This window comes from Vidua chalybeata, chromosome 6 (genome assembly GCF_026979565.1).
Source record: "Vidua chalybeata isolate OUT-0048 chromosome 6, bVidCha1 merged haplotype, whole genome shotgun sequence".
Classification (NCBI taxonomy): Eukaryota; Metazoa; Chordata; class Aves; order Passeriformes; family Viduidae; genus Vidua; species Vidua chalybeata.
The window spans coordinates 46,015,890-46,033,321 of NC_071535.1; the positions used below are offsets into that span (position 1 = coordinate 46,015,890).

The window sequence follows — 17,432 nt, forward strand, 5'->3', positions numbered from 1 at the left end:
CCCACATATTGAAAAATTAGGGAAATGCAAGACCAACCCATCAGAAGCTGTTCTGCATTCATTCTGGAGCTCACAGCCCTTCTAATACTAATTTCTTCTTTTCTTCTTTCTTTTTTTTTTTTTTTTTTAACAGAGAGTTTAATCATTAAGAATAATTTCAACTTTGTTTTATTTAGAATATTATTTCAAATTCAAATTGTTTTGCCTTTAGAGATAAAGGCAACATTCTTGGCTTTAAGCAGCAATATGCCATGGATGGCTCAAAATTCCATCTAGTACTTCTTACCTAGTATTTATTTTTCAGGAAACAGCAAGGATTATTTTTATCTTTTTGAAACAGAGGTATTTTTCCTACCTCTAAGGATGGAAAAGACATTTCTTTCTAACACAGCTGTATTCAGAGACAAACAGGAATCATGTACCTCACAAAAAATCATCACAGAATATAAACAAAATGAAAATTGTGATAAATTATGTATATCTTTTCTAGAGAAGAAACAAGCTAAAATGAAATATCATTTTCTTCCCCACATCCACTTTGGGAAGCTACCTACTAGCTAATATAAAAATGGATGTCATTTCAGAACATAACCCCTTTTCTGAGTATTTTTTTCTGAAACATTGTGGTTCAATAGTGCCACTGTAAGTAGAAAAAACAGTGTAATAGAATTTAATTCTTGTGCTATTCTAGATAGCATTGCCAGAGCGACTTTAAATTGCTTTTGAACAAACTAAAAAGTTCAAGTTAATTGAACACAAGGATTCACGTAGCAAATTATCTTACTACTAATGGTATGGAAGAAAGAAACCTGATTAGTTATCCCAGCTGGATGCTCGCAATGTGAGAAGTCAAGAGATGCCAGAACTAAATCAGAAAGGTGAAGATCAATAGTTCTTTAATCAATAGTGGATTCCAGTGGGATTTATTCTACTGAAAACAGCAGGGGCAGATAAATTCCCCGCTGAGATTAATTACTGGGAAGGGTGGATGTGAACAGAGGAGTGCAGTCATCTTTGTGACAACTCTAAGTGGCAAGAAGAACACCAGTGGGAGTAGAGAGCTCTTTGCCTGAGTCTCTGCTGGTGACCAATGACACCCTCATCAAATTCCCAGCACCTCTTAGTTCCTTAGAAGAAATTGCCTTGAAGCCTGTGGATTTCTACAAACACAAATACTATAAAACAAGAGGCAGGGACACAATTTCTTGGCTTTGCTTTTAAACTGATGGGTTTTTACAGCTGTTGGTTTCCTAAAAAATCCATATTATGGAGACAGAAGTACCAATGTGTGCAGCTGAAGAATGACAGCTTCATGTACAAAGGCGCTGATGACATTCACAGCGCCTGCTTGAAGTCAAGGGGTTGTCAGAGCTGCTGGGGCTCTGTCTGCTGGGGACACGGAATCCATCATGTCCATGGAATCCATGATTACCATTAGAGCCTTTGTTGCTGAATGTTACAGTTAGCACAAACTGGCCACTAATGCAGCACGCTCTAGGGCCAGCTTGGTGGCTATGCAGGGTAGAGAAATCACAGAGCATCTCTTGTACTAGAACTGATTTAGAAACAGGTCATAAATTGAAATTATTGCGACTTTGAACTACTTAAGGAATGGAACTACTATCATGACAAAACAAACAGAGCCAACAGCTTAGCTTGTCAATGCTTGATTTTCTACCAGCTTGAGGGAAAGTCTTCTAATTGGTCTCCCCTCCTGACATTTTATGTTCACTTACCTTACCAGAAGACAGCAAGATGCAGAGAGTCCAGCAGATTTTAAATTTGCTGGGTGTAATATGATGGATTTATTTGTTCTCTTACTTTGGTTATTACCAGCAGCTCTTTGAAAGGTCTCCATCTTAAACTCTGATCAGATGGCATCAACTCTCCCTTTTATTTCTTTTAGAAAACATTTCAGAAAATATTCTCAACTCTCAATATTCTGACTCCATCCAGCTATGTTAGTCTGTTTTCAATTACTTGGAATTCCGGTGCTTTAAGAGAAATGACTGTGGGCTTTTTACTCTGAATTTTATCAGATACCAAGAATCATGTCTGTGTGGCAAATCAAAAATAATTCTTTATTGGGGAAAAAATGCAAGTTTGATACAGATATTATATAAATTACAAAAAAATGTTTTAAAAATCACCTCTACAGGATACCCAGATTAATTGAAGGTGGAGCCTCAGTGAAGCAAATAAAGTCTTTCTAAGATCATCTCTCATTTTAAAGCAGATCATAAAAATAGTCCAGGCCTTGTCCCAGTTCCCAGATGGATATTCCAGTGCCCAATTCTTTTGCAAGCTCCAAGCGCAACTGGATGGACTAAGAGAAAGACACATAAAGCAATCATGTCTCAGTCAGAGATATCAGACACTCCATACTGCCATCTCTTCATGCCATTATCAGACCTTTTAAAAACATCTACCCTTGAACCAGCTACTGAAAAACCTTGTCTGTATTTCAAATACTCTCTGGTTAGCAAGCAATCATTCAGTCAAAGACACTTAATCATACCAGTTAATTCAATGACCTAATAAAAGATTACCAGCTAAACAGACAAAATGTCACAGAAATAAATCAGATTTATGAACTATGCAAAGGACTATTCTAATTTAGACTATTATTTCACAATGTACAGAAATTCTAACTCTTCTCAGAAATATCTCAGGGGTAAAATAAAACTTTATCACTGAAGACGATCAGAACAATTTGTCAAATACCATCAAGATCTCTTGCCTACCCTTGCCTTTTCCCAGGACAGAGTCACAATTTATATTACAAAAATTCTATTTTAAAGAGATTCTTGGAGATAATAATTAAAAGTATCTCTATTTGAGCTCTAGCCATTGATTTAGAAGAGTTAGTTTAGCCATTGGTTAACAAGGGAAGCAATGCCACAATTCATGTTCTGCCCTTTATTTGAGTGGAAACAAAAATAATTATTTTTCAATCTTTTGCTCTCAGGTTTTCCTACCTTGAACTACAGTGCTGCAGTGTTTAAACTATTCATACTAAGGATGTGTTTAAAAATCATTTCCATGGGAAACAGAATAAAGTATCACAGCCTCATTAACAAATCCACTGGGCCTGGCATTCATGACTACTTTTAACTAGTCATGAACAAACTAATTTTGAGCAACCTGTCAGTGAGTATAACATTAAAAGGGGAAAGAAATACATTTTTCATGAGGTAATAACATTCAGTGTTTACTGACCATCTTGACCAGGAAACAAATCTCAAACTATTTCATTACAAGAATGTTGAAAATGGAAAGAAACCCATTCCCATGCATTCACCAATCACCACAGTTTAGTGATGATCTGTTAGAGAAGAAGTAATAAAAGAAATGTACAGGAATGAGTTTTCTTAACTTGGTTAGTACTGACAATGGCAGGGTGAAATCCTTCCCCCAGGCTGAAGAAAACAGCATAACAGCACAAGCTATCTTTTCTCTGATACATTCACAATGAAACTTTCTAACACTCTCAGACAGGCAGCACTAGCAAGAACAGAGATGTGGTAGTTAATACCCCATATGTGATAGTATTTCCACCCATATTGGATTAATCAGGGGAAATATCCTTTTACTCATGGTGCTTAAGATAACAATCCAGGAAAACAGAGCCTTAGATAATTTCATACTAGTTTAACCATAAAAAAAGTCTCTGGTCTCTGTAAATACAATGCAATTTCACTACAGAAGCAATTTCCTTCCAATATTAAAAGCCAGCAGAGGTTTAACATGCTGGCTTTTTCAGGTTTTTTTTCAGTTTAATTTGAGAAAGTCTAAAGAGAACTTCCTAGGAACTAAGGCTGTAATTAACCACTTTATCCTGTATCCAGCTCTACTGCAGGCTATTGTGTAGAAGTTTTCAAAACACTAAAGTATGTTCCACATACTGAAGTTCTGTTCCACAGAGCTGAAGAAAACAGGGTGATGCAGGCTGACAGGGAGAATCAGGACCCTGTTACAAAGGCAAAAGTTCTCAAAGCTTCCAGCCACCATGATGAGAAGGAAAATGTCTTTGGTATCTTGTCTGAGAATCTGCTAACAACATAGTACATAAGCTGTGCACTTGAACAGGTCCTCTACAGCACCGGTTTGTCCTGGTGTGTCTTATCTCTAGACATACTTTTATCTTCAGAGATCACAAAACCCCATTATGCATGAGAGAAAAAAACAACCTTCTTGCACAAGCAGCTGAATCTTTGAATCATAACAATTTACATAACATTTACAGGAGGGCAAACTTCTTTCACAAAAGCCTAAACCCAGTTCAACATTTTCTGAAATATCTCAATAATGAAACAGGTCAAGTAAACATATCTGTCCTCTTACAGCCCTCTGACCTGAGAAAGTGGCACCTACCTTCAGTGTTGGGTAGAAGACTGCATGTTTTCCTCCCTTATTTCTGCAAAACAAGAAAACCAAATAGTCACAGTAGCTTTGATAGATAACAGGATTTTAAACTAAGGTTAAAATTGAAACCAGGTTTGTCCCTTCCAAACTTAACCATTCTGAGATTCTGTGATACTGTGAAAAGGCTGACAGTGAAAACAGAGGATCCAAGAAGAGATCTCACAACAGAGATGGTTTGATACCATAACTTAGTAAACACTGAGATATTTTGTGGCAACTGGATGACAAAACTGTCAGATTATAACAGGCAGTTGTGCCAGCTAAATGCACATCTGAAAAAGATGAAGACGTTTGGTTTTCTGATGCAAACTGTGAAATATTTTCTCCAATTCCCTGAATTATTATCTTTTAGGCTAAATTAACTGCCAGCAGTATAAAATAAACAGACAGGGCAAGCTATACTGGGCACAAATACCAAGGTAGCATTTTAAACCCCTAGTAATGAGAAGGATGAGTTACAAGGGGTCTCACAGCACCACTTTACCACTTAGGCCAGGAGAAAAAGTAGAGTGCATGGACAGACCAAAAAGGAATTGCTCCTATAGTCTCACAACTTACATAAGTGAATACTTGCCTGTGCACTGGGACAAGCACTCAGATTTCTGCAACAATTTGTAATAGACAGTCTCTGCCTGCTACATGAAATCATGAGCTGTGCTTTGCTTAAAAGATTCATGATTTCATTTCTCAGCCACTGCAGACGTGCAAGATTTCCAGGTGAGAGGCTTCACCAGGGAAGCAGCATACATATTTCAGGCCTGGCTGCCATCCCTGTCCAAGATAATTGAACCTTTGCAAAACAAAGTGGTAACTGAAAAAGAGTTCCTTAAATAACCCTCCCCTGCAGCCAGCTGAACCACAGAGCTGACTGCCAAGCACAGCATAAGTGAAGTTTACAGTGCTTTTTAGACAGAGTGGGCTTCATGCATCAAAAATTCCTCCAGGAAGCCCCACATAAGAACCTCCCAAGGCTGGCTTCAAAAAAAAAAAAAGAGGAAGTACTACTGACAAGCTATCCCTCTGCCACAAGTTCATTTTGCCATGTAAGAAATGTGATTCAGACAAGAATCCCAGAAGTGTGCCATTCAAACAGAGTCCTCAGAGTTACACTTTTGAGAGCAAGTTTTCATCTAGTGTTCATTGTGTCTCCAACAGGATTGGACATTAAAAATCATTAAAACAGAGCTTCTGATATTCCTTTTTAGTTAACACAAAAAACTGTAATTGCTTGGTATAAAGTAATTTTGCAACAGGATACCAAATAATTAAAAATGAAAGCATACAGATCCCAATCCTTTCATACAATCGCAGAAAACAAATTTAAACACTGCTGAACAACAGATTTTTCTCCTGATAAATAAAAGTCAGAAGAAAATTACAGGCTGAGAAATACCTTGAAAATTAAACTAAAAATACAAAGGTAGGTGATTTGTAGGTTTATGTTTAGTTTTTTTTTTGGTTGGCTTTTTTAATAATTAAAAATATTTTAAACAAGGTTGTTTTGGAAATAAGAAGTTTTGATTGTTTTTATTAAAAGCTTCTAAAATGTGCTTTACTCTTCCTTTCAGTTGTTTATCATTAACAATGCATTGAGTAATATACAAGACACAGCTTTGCAGAAGTAGTAGGATTTGTTTGTATCATTTTGCATATTTTGATATATTTGCATTAAAATAGCAAATTATCATAGGATTAAAAAGATGTTGCTGGTTTTATTTAAATCTATTTTAAATAGATGCTTCTAGATCAGGAATCCTCTTGTCATCTCATGATGAACAAGGGAGGACAAAGAACATTATTATCCTTAATGTTCTCAGTTCTTTCAAAACCTTTATCTGGAAATCACTTAGTTTTACTTCTATTACATTACTCTACAGTCCATTCCATCTAGTGGAAGTTTGTCACTTAAACAATCTTACCAGTAGGACTTGTTAAACCAGGCTCTTGTACCATAGATTTTTCTCAGAACTATTTTTGGCTGAGTTATTATACAGCTCCCAGTACTCATCTCAGAGCCTCTGATTAACTGACACTCAGTAGATAACTTGGATGGATAATTTCTAAAGATACAACTCATCAGACTTCTCTTCTAAAGATAGTTCTAGTTTATGTAATTTCATGAATCCTTCTTTGATTTTTCCCTCTCACACAAAACACTCTTTTATGCTGCAGTTCAATGTTGACAAACAGATCGCAATCAGCAGAATTTCCATTTGCTGAATTCAGCTGCCTACTACAGTCATTGGCCCATGCCCAAAAATATTTGCAGAATGGTAAGTTAATAAATGTAACCCACTTTTTGTATTCGAAGTAGTGTTCAGAAATTTTTTCATCCCAGACAATTTTTGGCTTGTGTTCCTTCAAGGTTTCAATGTACCTACAAATTAAAAGCATAGATAAGGAATTAACTTTTCTAAGAAGCAGTTATGAAATCACATTGCAGAAATTTCTGAAAGGGCAGTTTTACCATGTTTAGATGCTGAACATGATATCAAAAATATCTTCTTGTTGACAACTCATTTCCTTAACCATTTTACAATTTCATGTTCACATTTTTAGGCTATTTTTTTCTAAAGCATTGCATACAAATATCTGAAGGGAGGGTGTCAGGAGGTGGTGCTAAACAATAGGACAAGAGGCAATGGGCAGAAACTGATGCACAGAAACTTCCACCTGAATATGAGGAAACACTTTTTACTATGTCGGTGACCAAGCACTAGAACAGATTGCCCAGAGAGGCTGTGGAGTCTCCTTCCCTGGAGATATTCAAAAGGTATCAGGGCACCATCCTCAGTAATATGGTCCCTGGAGCAGGGAACTTGGGCCAGATGGCCTCCAGGTAGCCCCTTTTTCATTCTCTGATTGTGTGTAGCTCTGTGAATGAATTAATATTCATCGACTGACAAATCTGCAAGGACACATGAAGGCACTGTTTTAATATTTCTACAGTCTGAAATCCATATGCCAAAGCACAGGAAGTGAAGTCATTCCTAGGCTGCACACAGCTGTGTCCTCCACTATGAGGCTTATGTCATTGGGAAAGTTCTTCTAGATAAGGGGCTTAGCTAATCTTCTAAAAATGAAATTGTCAAGTAAAGTTCACTGATAAGTAATTCTGCATATGAATTTTCCCCATCACTGGCTTCTTGGTATCATTTTCTTGCAAGGACATTTTGAACATGGCATGACCTATCTCCCTTGATGCAAAGTGAGGATAGAGTACTACTGGGACCCAAAACTCTGTAAGGGGAATGGGGGTGGAAGAGCTGGTATGCTGTAAATTTATAGCTCATAGTATCCTCTCAGTGCAGAGACAGTGTCTGCATTTCTGACAGCAAAACAGAAACAAAGCTGCTGTCTGCCACATGTCAGAGGACCAGAAGATGGCAAGCTACTGCCAGTGATAGAGGCCACACAGGTGTCACACAAAAACAAGAAGTCTCATTCCCCTGTCTCTTCCGCATTTTTTAACCTGCATCTTTGGCCATCTCTTTTTGAAAGGTCTATCAAAGCCGTCTCCCACCACAATAGGTCTCAATCTTGCAATAATTTCTCTGCTTATGACAGGATTTCATATGCATATGAAATCCTGTCATAAGCAGGATATGATGGAAACATTTCCTTTAAATCATCCTATTTCTTATTAAAAAATTTCCATCAGCCACTATCCTGACTGCATCAGTGCTGAAAACCCACCTCACTATTATACATCAAGAAATAGAGAAAAATTTTGTATTGCTCAGTTTGAAAAAGATTTGTTCTCTCATCTGGTACTATTCTAAATGTAATTAAAATGTTCAGCATTGCCAGGATCATCTTCTGTCTTTTGCTGTGGCTTGCTTATTCATATATTGGTAAATTGTTTCTTACTAATAGCAGGTTTAGAAAAGATTTTCTTTTGTGTTTATGTCAAATGAACCCATGCCAGGCATGGATTTATCTGCATAAGCAAACACATGGGAACACGTGAGCACATGGAAACATGAAGAGCTCTTGCACTCTCCCTCACACACACATGCCCTGGAATAATGGACATTTTCAAATAGGGTAAGTTAGACCTTTGGAACCTGCCCATCCCTTTTTAAGACATACAAAATTTTAAGTTGCCCTACTAGAAACATATGCAAAGAAATCTAGTTTTGGACATTTAAAATTTAAGGACAGATTTTAACAAACTGTCCCATTCCACTAATGACAGGAGACCACACTCATTTAGAATATGGTACCAAGATGTTCCAGAGCAGAAAACAAAAATTACCAGCCAAGACATCCTGGCACAAAACTTTGTTCCTGAATGTAGGACTTTAGATGGGAAATCTTAATTTCACTTGCTAAAATTCCCAACGCAATTAAAGAGTGCTCAAAATACTTACGAACAAGCTTTAAAATTAGAAATGCAAGTGGAACCAATTATTATACCCTTTTCTATAAAAGGTATATTATTATTATTTTAATACTGTTAAGGCATATACCACATTTAATGAGCACTCATCCTGACCATGCACAGAGAATTTATTTCCTTTTCCTCTGTCTCTAGGCATTTAAACCCACAGTGTGTAACAGCAAAAATTAACAAGTTCACCTTGAAATAGTCTCATCTACAGTGATGAGACTAGCTACAAGCTTCAATTGGGGAAAAAAGAAGTATTAGCCTCCAAATTGTCACTGCTATCCATTAATCTTAGGGATCCTACTTGTAACATAGGAACTTGGTTTTTATGTTTCTCTGTTAAGGACAACAAAAATTCCAAGTACAATGTTCAAAACAATAAGCTCTCATTTACCTCAGTTGCAACTGCATACTCAATGACTATGAAAATCAAGCTTTATCTTTTTTAACCAGACACAAAGTTGCTATGAAGAGTTGGGAAGAGGCGAATCAGCAAACCACATCTGTTTCCCATGGGTTTTCAATTGCCCTAACTTGGGATTAACCTGTTCCCTTCTTGTAGCCATGGGTTTTCTATTGCCCTAACTTGGGAATAACCTGTTCCCTTCTTGTAGTCATTTCCCCTTTACTTGATTCCTTTTCTTTCAGTAAAAGAAACAAGGTAAGAACTCCAAGATATGCCATATTATCCTATTATCTCTCTAGAATCCTACCATGTCATAAGTGGAAAGGTTCCTGTGTAAAACTGCAGCAGCTCTGTCACAACACACTTGCTTGACTCAAACTAATGCCTGCCAGGCACCCTTAATATATGATCTCCTTGCTGGGGCAGTACTTGACTTAATAAATATTTGACATGCGCTGGTTAAAACAAACAAACAAACAAATAGAAAAGCAAAATTTGCCATCACAGTGAACAAGACAAGGGATGTCAATGTCTCTGGGATAGCAGAATTCTAGATAAATTTTCGGGTTCTTACAGAGGAAAAGAAAGAGGCAAGAAGCTCACCACAGCCAGCTTTCCTTTTTTTTCACCCCTCATTTCACTCTATACCTTTCAACTCGTATTTATTGCTATTTTTTCATCCTCTCTTTCTAATTTATCCCTCTTTCTACTGCCTCTGTGCCAGTTCACTTCTGCTTTTATACTACTATCCAGACTAATTCCTCATCCATCAGTTCCTAACTTACTACCTTTCTTCTTTTACCAAGCTGCCTCAGCAGTTAAGAGAATGAAAAACACTGGAAACTCAGTTTCACAGCTTTGCACTACATATTTCCTGGGAAGTTTGTGACCATTTGCAGAGCAAGTCATGCTGTTTCTATGGTGCTAGCCTGAAACAAGGTCAGCATGGATGAAGTATCTGGATTATTGATGCCAGCCTTTACTGAAGCACCAATGCAACATATAGAAATGATAGATCTGCATGGATAATTAGGAATAGTAACAAAAGGCCAATGTCACCTGCATGTCCACCTTGCAAATACATGTTCTGACATGGACAAGTGCCATTCTGGCTCATTTAAATGGCCATGCCTCTGTCAAAATGGGCATTTCCTGGTATTCAGAGAAGAACTATTATTTGTGTGACGGAGACTCCTGGTTGCAAACACTCTGGGTTAAAACAATAAAACAAACACTCCCTTCTGCATACATATGCAAAACATACATATTATGGAGTTACTGTAAAATCAGTGCTGCTGAAGACAGCCCTATGAACAACCCTAAAGTGACTACACCTACACACTACTGCACTTTACTTTATTCAATGAATAAATAAAGGAACCAGATGAAAGGTTCTCAGGATTTATGCCTGGTATTCCTTTTCTTAGATGTTTTTCTTCCAAAACATGAAAAATGGCTTGGCCCTGGAATATGTTAAGGTAAAACCCACAATCTTTAGTCCCCCTGAAGAAGGTATTTATCTTCAGGGATAATGTTTTTTTCACTGAAAATATAAAGAAACCAGTCTCTAGTATATCTTTTGCAACAAAAAAATTTACATTCTAGGAAGAGATAGCTTCATATTTAATTCTTAAACTAGGATTTATTTATGAAGTTAAACTTTTTAATCTTTGGGTGTTTTGCTTTACTAGTCCTGAATCACTCTTCAACAAAAAACTTTAGTGAAAAGAAAACCACTACTGAGCATGCATTGCATTTTAATGCTCTTTTCTAACACTTTATATTTTCTCCCCAGTTCTCACATGAACTAAGCTCTGATTAGAAGCAATAGTTCTCCAATCAGGATGAAGGACCATTTTCTCCTGCTACAGAAAATTGAGTTTATCTTCCACTGTACCAAATTTGAGAGATTCAGTCAAAGAACAAAAATACTACTCGGCTTGAAAATCTATACCAAACATTTTCTTTTCAGTTTTCTTCAGTTACAATAGGCTTAGTTATTAAAATGTGAACCTACCAGGAATTGTATCTCCATACCTATCAACAGTGCCTATGCATGGCAAGTTTTAGACTCAGCTGGACAGGGCCCATCTTCCCCCTTTATAGGGAGCTTTATCTCTTAATAAAAAAAAGTAAGAGAAGTCACAAAAAAGGCTGTATTCTAGAGCTCAAGAGTTCTGATTTCTGATGCAAAACAAATAGAGAGAAATAGCTCCAAAACAGTTTTCACAGCAGTACTCCTAAGAACATTCTCAGAACATACCTTCCAAAAAAGTACCAGTCTGTTTCCCCACTACTCTGTGTACATCAGGACACACTGTGAATGGGAAGATTCCCATCTTCAAAACAAGATTTTTCAGAGGGGTTGTACATATAACCTGTAAGTCAAACCCCCTTTTATTTAATGTTTAATTTTAGCTACCTTGACATTTTACCACTTAAGGTTTTTCTTAAATTACTTCTTTTAGGTGAGACAAAATGTCAAGAAACAATACAATCTGGAGACATTTTTTAAAAAAGGTTTTAAAAGTGGGAATTTTTTGGCCTTCTCTTCTTCTTAGAAGATAATTTCTAAAAAACAAATGCAAAAATTCTGAATATCCTATAAGCTACTGAATGATTTTGTCATGAAACTAACAGTTTTGATAAAAGATGCATTCAATGGTACTAAATAAAAACACAAAAGGAATAAAATTGAAAAAGAAAAAAGATTTTATACAGATTTTGAGTTCTCAATCACTCAGTCCCTAAAATTTGCAACTTGCAAAAGGCAGAGATACCCTGCAATTTAACCATCTTTATCTATTAGCCTTTAAAATAGTTTTGAAAGTATGCATAAATTTATGAAAAACCTAGCAGAGTCATTAACAGCATAATGTTATTTATGTGTGTGTGTATATATATACACAGCATTACAAAAAAGGTCAACAACAGACTGAACAATTAAGCTTTCACCACACTGGTTCCATCAGAATAACTTAAAAACCTTTTTACTAATTTCCTCTCTCCACTCAGTAACACAATATTTACAATTTATATGCTTCTAGCTTTAAAAGGTGGTAATGTTGCATAGCACTGTATCCCTTGCTTGCACATTAAAGAATTCAGATTAACACAAATCCCACAGGTTCTTTCAAATACAAATAGGTTATCCAGGAAAAAGACAGCTACTATGTATGATCTAGAGAATCAAAAGTATGAACTAGCTTTGAAATAATTTTTACTCCGATTTATGCATCTGAGAGGAGTGGAGAGCACACTATAAGCCTGTCTATGGGGTATATTATTCAAAAATAATTCTGTTAAGTCTATAGATTATTTAATGTAAAAGAACTTATAAACAGAGTTTGAAGAGCGAAATCATCAGTTAGCTGTTAAAATATCCAAGTAGCAGCCTAGAAATGAAAATCTATAATCAAGCATCATCTTTCTCTAGTAATCTCTCTGTTGCTGCCTGAACCTTGCTCTGTCAATTTTAAAAGTCAATAAGAATATTTTTACTATTTTAATAGTAACAGGTTTCCAACATAGTAGGTTTTCTGTGTGTATTGCTTTCAGTAAGTTTTATAAAATCATTCTCACTGATTTCTTCACAATACTTCATTTCTAACTTGATAGATAATGCTTTTCAGCACTTCCACACCAACCTCACACAAGCCCACTGACCTTGTACCTTCTGCCATGATGCACCAGCCCAATGAAAACAAGCAGAACCTCAGTGACATTTCTATCATTACTCTGGGCTCTTCAAAAGAGCATCTTGTTCAGCATTCCCAAAGTAATTTGTAAACAACAATACTTTGCTGAACACAACTGCAAAGAGACAGAAAATTATTCCTAATTTACAGATCTCAGGAGACACAGTAGGCAATGTCAAGCTTTTCAGAAGCATTCCTGTCTCAAGAAACAATGAGCATCAAAACCTTCTGGTGCTTTACTGTGGCTACAGAAAAAAAACATAAAAAATACATATTTCTATGTATAGAGCTTAACATGTTAGTAGTGCCCCTTATTATCAACTTCACAGAGGTTTTATAGGGAGACCCACCTGAGAGTTGACACAGTGGTACACTGGCAAATTATCCACAGGAATGTCAAGTACAGCTGAAAGCAATACTTGCATGCTATATTCCTCAATATAACCAAAATGGTGGTTCTTTACAAAAAAAAGACCCCACAAAGTTACAGTTAGATATTGATCTATGAATAGAATTCATCATACAAAAGGCAGAAAGGTGTAAACATTTATCTATATATTTAAGATTTTAACTCAGACTGAAGGATATCAGAGGAACATACGAAAATCTCCTTAAAGAAAACAAGATGTTGATTTTTAAGTCAAAAACTATTTCTTAGACAATGAAGACATAACTAGATTGAGGCAGAAAGTTTGCATATCTGTTTGTGTGCCTTCAGTAACACACTGCTGTTCAGCAGCATGACTGTTTTTAAAGGAAAATTGAAAATATGCATTGTTGAGAAGCCAATGTGATTCTTTCCTCAGTCAGGGTCAAACCACTGCACTGACATTACAGAAGCTTAATGCCCATCCTTCATAGAAGAAGCACAGGTCCTGATAGATTCCTATAAGGCAATGTATCATCAAGAAACAGTGAAAGTATTAGTGCTTCCTAGACCATACATAAAAACTTACATCCTGCTCCAGCTCACCCAATAATCTGGCTTAGTTTCTGTCTCAGAATCTGAGACATGACAGAGTGTTTCTGCTTAAAAATACTTCTCAATGTGATGAAAACTAATGTTTGTTTCTCCCTACGGGCTTGTTTCAAGAACCAGCAGGTTCACCCTAAAAATAAAATCTCTGAAGATAAACCTGCTAGTTTAAGGGCCCATTTCCTGAAATGTTTAAGTAACACTCAATTGAGGTTGAAGCATTTTCAGATTCATTACTCCAAATAAAATACTGTGCTCTATTGTTTTAAGAACTGACACAATAAGCACTGTATCTGAAAAAGTGGGGCTATTTATCTTTGGATGTGAGGCTGAACAAAGTTCAGATCCACTAATGTATCTGCTACTTGGCTTCAGCTGTAAATAACAAAAACTAAAAAACCACGCTACTTTTGTTGTCTGTCAGATTGGGTTTGTTGGGATTTCTTTTACTCACATCATAACAACATCACAGACTTTCTTCTTGCTCAAAGTATACAAATCAGCTCTATTTACACAGTGCTACACAGATTAGCAATGAAAACTGTTATACTGGATTTGGAGCCTGGTCAGATTCAGTTAATCTTAATTCAGTGTATAGGAGATGAAGTCTGATCCAATCCAGTATGAAAATGAATTTTGAGTGCAAATTCACCTACTTTGATATTTTTAATTCTTCTATACCTCCTTCATTAAAAAAGGTACATATTAAAAAATTACATTTCTTTTCCAACCTTTTCTAACAGGTCAGATGATCTTAATGCAAATAAATACCACTCTTAGCTTTTCCAGTTTCTTCTTGTATCTCTCTTCAACCATTCCTGAATTTAAATCATCCCAACACAACCCAAGGTCAATAGCAATGTCATCCAGCAGATTTATGAAACACAAAAGCCAGCAGAAACATCTTTTTCTCACCCTGTGTCAGGAAAGGAGCAATGCAGTTCTTCCTTCAAGCCTTCACCTCAGCCAGGCAGGTGCTCATGCCCTGTTTCCAGGGTTGCTAAGATGCCCTGGTTGAGCCCCATGCAGGTGCAAGGACACACGTGGTAGCAAAGGAGAAATGAAGGGAATATGCATTGGGGTGCAAGCAGCAGAAGGCACCAAGGATGGGACAAGGACACGAGTGAAGAGGAAGATCTGCTCCCAAGTGAATTAAGTCAAGCAGAACACAAAATTTGCAGGCTGCAGGACTCTGGGGGTGTAAAACTGACCTGACCCAGGTCAGTAACTGCCTTAGGAATGAAATGCTGCCTCTGTTGTCTCTCCAAAAATAGGATGTCAGAAGCAGAGCTGTCTGCAAGGAATCAGAAGTTCAGACAATGACATAAACAAACTACAGTAGGAGACTGTGCCCTGAAAAAGTTGGATTGGATTCCCTTTGCTTCACAAGATGCCGAGAACAAGACACAGAAAAGTATCTGCACTTCCAAGTAGCCTCAGAAGAATGTTCAGGTTCCTTAGCTGACAATCACATCAGGCCTACAATTTCCACTACATTGATGAATGAGTGGTTTGGCTGCTTAAAGAAACATCATCGAAGGTATTGGCAAAAGGAGGAACTAAACACCAAACACCTATAAAATAAAAGAAACACAGCTCAGGAATAGTTTTTTGGCATGTAGTAGTTATAGAAGCACAGTAATAAATTTAAGTTATCAAGCCAAATATAACAGATAGTTTCATATGAAAGAAATCATAAATTCCATCCTTGGCAGGGAGGATTGTAACATGAGAAGTTAACTATGCTAAAGGAAAACCTATGGCAGAGCAGTAAATTCTCCAAACCTCCACTGTCCCATAAAGATATGAACTATATACTCTTTTGCACCTATTGGGACCAAGGTAAGTGAAGAACAAAGAACACCGCTGCTGACGTTTGAGTTAATTTTTCATTCTTGGCAGAGGAATGTTTCTCCTCTCAATTGACTGTGTACACCAACAGAACTAATGTAAGACTTTCAGACTTTGTTTTTTGAAAAGACAGAATGATGACAAATTCATGCAAATGAGTATTAATATCTCATAAAAAATGCAAATCTCAGAAGGTTAATACATTTTTAACATGCCTTAAAACAATCTAGATACCATATCATTCCTCAATTTTTGGCATGACTTGAATTGAAGACAGGCTATGAAGTCATAAACTATCTTTTAACCAATGAGAGTGGAAGCTTATGCCCTTTTAAGCAACTATCTTCATCAGGGGAGTTAAGTAAATATTTGAGAACATGAATTTTAAATCTCTTGATATTTAGTTAAACTAATGCATATTCATGCGACAGTGCTCAGTTTTAAAGAAAAGCCTGGGCATTTTTCATCATGAAAAAACAGCAGAACATCTTCCATATCTTTATCGTAATTAAAAAAAAAATTGTATATTCTTATCTATTTAGTTTCTGTTGAACAAACATCGCTTCCTTCTGATAAAATTTGCTAAGATTAAGACTAAATTTTAAAGCAAAAAAGAAATACACATTAACTTATTTATAATTATTTCCAAATGAGCTGTTACTTAAATCAAACAGTAACACTTGGATTGCAAATCAAGGGAACAAAATGATGGCCACCACATTTTTGCCCCCTTTAAATTTCAAAATGCAATACTATTTACCTCTAACAGGCATGTATATATAATTTTTTTTAAATCTTTAATTAAATGGCACTTATAGCATTAATCCTCTCAAAAGATCTTTGGTTGGCTCAAGAAATTGTTGGTTTAAAGGAAGAATGAAAAGGGCATTATACTCAGCATATGTGGGATCTGCGTACATCTAAATTTTGTTAACATCTGGGGAAGTTAGAAATTATTTTGCTGTGCTTGTATGACAGAGGTTTGCTTTTTGCAGCTATTTGAACAAGTTCAGACAGTAAGTGTTGACAAATTATCCTAGTACACTGCTAAACTTAAAACAGGCCGGCATTTCTGTCTCCAAAGTTGTTCCATATGCACCCATATTAAATTGCAATAACACTTTCAAAACACTATCACTTTGCACTACCTACACAAGTTATCCAACACATGGAGCAATCACCAGTACAGCTGTGTAATCAATAAAAGAAGAATGTCCTTTAAGCACTTACTAACTGAAAAGCTAAGCAAATTAAATATTAACGTTATGATATGCATGTAAGAAAGGCAAATCCAGAAAGTCGAAAGGAAGATTAAAGAGTGAAAAATACTGTGATCAATTATTAAAAGCATAGTGGCTGAGACATGGATACAACATGGAATTAAGAAATGTCTTTTTTTCTTTTTTTAAAAAACACAATTCAGAAACAACTGTTGAGGAAAGAAGCTTTCATTTTCCTCTTTTCTTCTGATTTCATCAGTGAATATTTTTTCTTTCAGAGGCCCAGAAAAAAACATTTGATTGCTTTAATTAAAAAAAAAAAATTCTGGTGAATTATGTCTGACAAGATTCTGAAAGGCTCATACCACAAACAAGTCAACTTTTCTACCTTAAGGCAGGCCTGAGGAGAAAAGTAAAGCTCTGCTTTTCAATGCAAAGAGCTATTTCAAAACCGTATGGCAGATTT

General features: G+C 36.2%; 1 protein-coding gene across 5 annotated transcripts in view; it reads right to left on the reverse strand.

Annotated features, from left to right (window-relative positions):
* Positions 1 to 2,056: 2,056 nt before the first annotated feature.
* The window catches only part of CHID1 (chitinase domain containing 1), a 98,621-nt gene continuing 83,245 nt past the window's right edge, over positions 2,057 to 17,432 (reverse strand). For all 5 annotated transcript variants that reach the window (XM_053945603.1, XM_053945605.1, XM_053945604.1 and 2 more), the window contains 3 exons: positions 6,722 to 6,802; positions 4,375 to 4,417; positions 2,057 to 2,326 (listed from right to left, as the gene is read on the reverse strand). In XM_053945603.1, the coding sequence (XP_053801578.1) occupies positions 2,228 to 2,326; positions 4,375 to 4,417; positions 6,722 to 6,802 (223 nt within the window). In that variant the 3' untranslated portion in view covers positions 2,057 to 2,227. The remainder of the gene's footprint in view (positions 2,327 to 4,374; positions 4,418 to 6,721; positions 6,803 to 17,432) is intronic.